The 5,072-nt window shown below is 34.5% G+C and overlaps 1 protein-coding gene across 1 annotated transcript; it reads right to left on the bottom strand.

The window, feature by feature from the left end:
• Positions 1 to 3,408: 3,408 nt before the first annotated feature.
• Positions 3,409 to 4,141, bottom strand: LOC127790584 (uncharacterized). The gene has a single exon (XM_052320154.1). The coding sequence runs from the start codon at positions 4,087 to 4,089 to the stop codon at positions 3,733 to 3,735; it is 357 nt and encodes a 118-aa protein (XP_052176114.1). The 5' UTR covers positions 4,090 to 4,141; the 3' UTR covers positions 3,409 to 3,732.
• Between the last annotated feature and the right edge of the window lie 931 nt (positions 4,142 to 5,072).

Raw genomic sequence — 5,072 nt, 5'->3', positions numbered from 1 at the left:
GTATCAATGTGACTTCCATATGAGAATCCCTAATGTTGGTCTTAAACTTCTTATTTGACTTCCTCTTGTGATATGTATTATCAGCATTTGAATAAAAAGCCTTAACAACATCTTCATATATGCATCGATGAATTGTTAAGAAGTCCCACCAACCAAAATCCTTAAACGTTTGAATATAGGGAAAACCAATAGTTTCTAGAAATGTTAAGTCCAAGTAACGACCTTCTAGGACTTCTCGAGACTCAAAGTGAATGGAGTATCTTTTTTGTTGTCCCTCAAAATTGAAAAGTTGGATTTGAGGCCTTGGTTGAGATGGAGGACGGCTTGAGGATGCCGGTTCCTTTCCTTTGCCTTTGCCTTTGTCCGAGTTCTTCGTCCATGCCATTGAGAGTATCGAAAATGCACTTGAATAAACCACATTTAACCGTACTCAATATATCTTCTATAGATTTTCATACCTTACTTCAAACTCATTTATTAAAGATTGATTTTCATATAGTCATTATCAAAACCATTTTATTACCGCGAGTAGAATATCAAAAGCACTTGTAAGAAATGGGTGTTTTATTATTTCTCCTTCATTTGAAAACACAAATGATTGTCAAACCATGACTAGCATTTGTATTTTTTGTTGATTCTTTTATGGGCTTTTAATTATGTGATGAAATCCCAACACATTGCTTTATTAACCATGACTTGGACCTTTGTGTAAATAATTTGGTGTCAAACCCTCAATACTAAGTATGAGGTATTATAATATTTGTGCAGGGCTTTAAAAGAAAATATATTAAAGTTGCATAAGTGCAACATTTAAATGGCTTAAGAGCAAGATTGAAATAAAAAATGTCCCAAGTGAAATTAATGAAAGTTAATGGGGTATGTGTGAGATATGCAAGGAAATTGTAATATAATTTTTCCCTTAATTTCTACATTTTGTGGGTGGGTTATTGCAGTTCACAAGCCCTTAGATGTGTAAGCCCCTTGAGATGGTTTAAATTCAGGAGACTCTGTGGGTTTGTGAATCCACTGATATGATATGGCAGTACAGGTGATTAATAAGGTGGCGACCCATATGGTTTATATAGAGGACAATGAGATGGTTTTAAACTTAAAATAAAATAAGTAAGTGTTAAACTAAAAATATAAAAAATAATAAAATGTGACCCTTTATATTTCTGAACAAGTTTTTAAGTTGTTTAATGTTTGATAACAAAGAAAATGACCATTCATTTTTAGATTTTTTGCATTTGTGGGCAAGATTTTGAAATCTCTTTGTGTTAGTTTATTTCTCTTGATCTTAATTACCTTGTCTTCTACATTCATCGGCGTCTGATTCTCATTCTCGTAGTGTTCGTTACCTTATCTTTATTGTCACATTTATTAATATTTGATTCTAACTATTTTAACCTCCGTTGTCTCATTCTCATTATCATTGATGATTGAAAATCACCGTCGATTGTTGGTCTCATCCAAAAAGAAAATGACCACAATGTTTAATTAATCTTAAATAATTACACATAATTATATTATCACAAATCAATTGAAAAATAAAAATACCAAAGTTACTCAAAAGTGGCTCTAATTGATAATTTGAAAGGAAAAAATAGAGAAAAAAAGGTGAGAAAAAGTAATCACTAACTCAAAAAGAAAATAAGAAAATTTTAACTTTTGAAACTAAAAGCACAAATATTGTTTGAAAATTCAATCAAAAAATATATTTATTGAAAAAAAAATTAAAGAATTGTGTGTTTAAAAATTTAATCAAAAACTATATTAGTGAGGGAAAATAAAAAAAATAAAAAATTACATGTTTGAAAATTCAATCAAAAATCATATTTATTGAGAAAAATACAAGAAAATTTAAATTATTTAGAGGTTACTTTGCTTCTCCAATTTAAAGATGAATTATAGACTAATTTTCTTTTACACTTATTTGGAGGTAATAAATTATTTTTTTTTTTACTTGGGTTTAAGGATTGATTATGATTAATACTTACATTTTTACAGTTTTTTTTTTTTCTGTATTTTTACTTCTCAAATTATCAGTTGGCGTCAGTTTCCTCCACTTAATGATAAGTTTAGTATTTTTATTTTTGATTGATTTTCTAATAATAAAATTGTTTAAAATTAATTGAGGGTATTTTTTTTTCAGCATCTAAATTTAATTTTTTTGCTAAAAAATAATGTTTCAAACGAGATATTATCAATTAAAAATAAAATTAACAAAATAAATATCTAAAAATATAAATTTTAAAAGAATTTAATGAATTCTAACATCTAATTCTTATTATTAACGAGGAACGGATGATGAGATATATGAAATCTAATGTAGGAAGCTGCAGCACTGAATTGCTTGCATCTTAGTTGATTGTCATAATCGTCCTTCTTACAATTGCAAAGTTCAAGAACTACTCAACAACGCGACAAACAGCACATATATATATATATTATATTAAGTAATGAATTCATTCCAAGTTGTGCTTGTATTGTTATTTAAGTACCGACACCTTCACCATGGCAATATAGAGTAGATATATATAGATAGATAGATAGATAGAGAGAGAGAGAGAGAGAGAGAGAGATTAGCATCCAAGTTAGATGCAGCATTATTATCAAGAATGACCCATCCATCCATCCTTGATTTATTTAGTCGTAGTTGGGTGGCATGCTTGCTTGCTTGCTTGGGCCATGGGGGGAGGGAGATGAATGAACAGCGGCCTAATTATTTTTATTACTATTGTGATTCACGAAGAGGGTGCGACTGCCTAGCTATTAATTATTATATAATTAATATCTGTGAACTGTGATTCATAAATAAAGAGCTCGAAATGGGATTGAATGATGGGGGCGATGGCGATGGGGATAGAGTGCCTACCAATGCCATGCCTGATGACGAATGCACTGACCGCTTCCCCCATCTTTTGTCAATCCCCTCTCGGCGCTCGCGCCCGTTTCGATTCGAGTCCATCTCATCGGATGATGCCTTTCTTATTTATTTCGCCACCTTAATTACTACAGTTTGTTGTTCCTATCTACATTTACATTTATAAATAACATATATTTATTATTATTATATTCTAAAGAATAAAAACTGATTTAAAACTTAAAAACGTAGCAGATAATTAACGACGAAAATATGAGAATTATAATAGAGTGGTATTATTATTAGTTAAAAATGTCCGGTAATTACTTGAAGCATCAGAATTAATGACATGTGCAGTGTGCATGATAAATTAATGGACTGGAATGAATTCCGGATTGTGCTTCAAATCAGATGATGGTAGTGGCAGTGGTAGTGGTTGTGGTTGGGTTGTCTTTTATCTCTGTAATAATGGGCGTTGCTGCAAATTAATTATATTTAATTTCATACGTAATAACCCAGGATAGGAATGGGATAGATGACTTAGGTAATCAATACCCATCCATGTATATATAGGCTACAAACTCAGTATGTGAGGAGCACTGCACCCACCTGATGACTGGTTAGGTGGGTGGGTGGTGATTAATGGTTTAATGAGGGGCATGGTAGCTCAGTTACCGATTAAAATTGATAAGAAAACGAATTACAGAGAATTCAATGGAGCCATATCCATCCAAAACCAAACCAATTATCCAATCCAATCCAATCTAGGCAATGGAAGATGAGATTCGTACGTAAAAACCGATGAATGATCCACTTCGACACCCACACAAACAACCTGCAAATATACATTCCATTCTCTTTCTATTATTCTATATCACCGGATGTGAACCTTGAAAGGAATTGAAGGAAATGCCCATGACCGGAATGGCGAACGAAGTCTCCATCAGAATCCTCTGCTGCACCGACTCCATGCTCGCGCTGCCTTCCACGATGTCCCTCACCAGCGACCGGTAGTACTGCTTCAGCTTCCTCAGCCTCTGCTTCAGCCACCGCAGCCGCACTCGCCGGAACAGCCTCGCCACCCAAATTCCCCGCCGGGGCTTCCTCCCTCCCAGGCGTACATACGGCCGCTTCCGCCTCCGCAGGAGGAAGGCGGCGGCGGGATGGGTGCTGGCTCGGATCGGGAGTGGATTGGAGGTGCGGTGGTCCGGCACCGGATCCGCCATGACATGGGCTGACCGTGAGGCAGATTAATGATATTGATTCACTTGCAGAGAGAAGCTGGCTCCCTCCCTCTATATATAATAAGACATTGAAATATTAATATTATAAAGTATGTTTTATTTTATAATAATTTTATAGATAAATTACAGTAGTCACCTTTATGTTTGCCTAAATTACAATTGTTACCTCTATATCTTGGAAATTATACATTAACATCATCATCGTGACTTCTAGCCTAAAAAAGTTAGGAAAATTCTATTTACAGCCACTATTTTACTCTTCACAGTCACATTTCAATATACCTCAAATACCTTCTTTTGAAAATTTATTTTTATCCTCAGCCACTTTCTCTCTCAATGAACTACTCGCCAGACATATGCAATCACACCCATTCACACAGAAGACAATGCGGAAATAAACGTCGAATGCGATATGAAAACAAAAAACGAATGAAAGTAAAAAAATAAAAAAATGCATACACAGACATATATATACACACATGCAATGCCTCCATACACAGACATATATATATATATACATAAATATATATATATACACACGCAGACACACATACATATATATACACACACAGACACTAGGCACATTGACCGTACTCGCCGATGACCACACCCGTTGGCGGTACTCCATTCATGGCCCTCCGAACCCTGGGGTTTAGTGCGCTTTCATTATGCCTCGAACCCCAGGGTTCGGGGGGCCATGAATAGGGTATCACCAGCGAGTGTGGTCACCACTGATGAGTATAGCCGCCATGCCCAATGTCTGTGTGTGTGTGTATATATATATATACATGTGTACGTTTATATATGTGTGTGTATAAAGGATGATTTGGTACAAACAATCTGATCAAGATCATGAAATGGATTACACATATAACATAAAGGATGATGCTGTGGAACAAAGGTGAATGAGAGACGAAGTATTTATGTTGGTGAGATCACATAATAGGTTTTATAAATAGTGTATA

This window comes from Diospyros lotus, chromosome 14, assembly GCF_014633365.1.
Source record: "Diospyros lotus cultivar Yz01 chromosome 14, ASM1463336v1, whole genome shotgun sequence".
Classification (NCBI taxonomy): domain Eukaryota; kingdom Viridiplantae; phylum Streptophyta; class Magnoliopsida; order Ericales; family Ebenaceae; genus Diospyros; species Diospyros lotus.
This window is presented reverse-complemented; position numbering and strand designations above follow the sequence as displayed.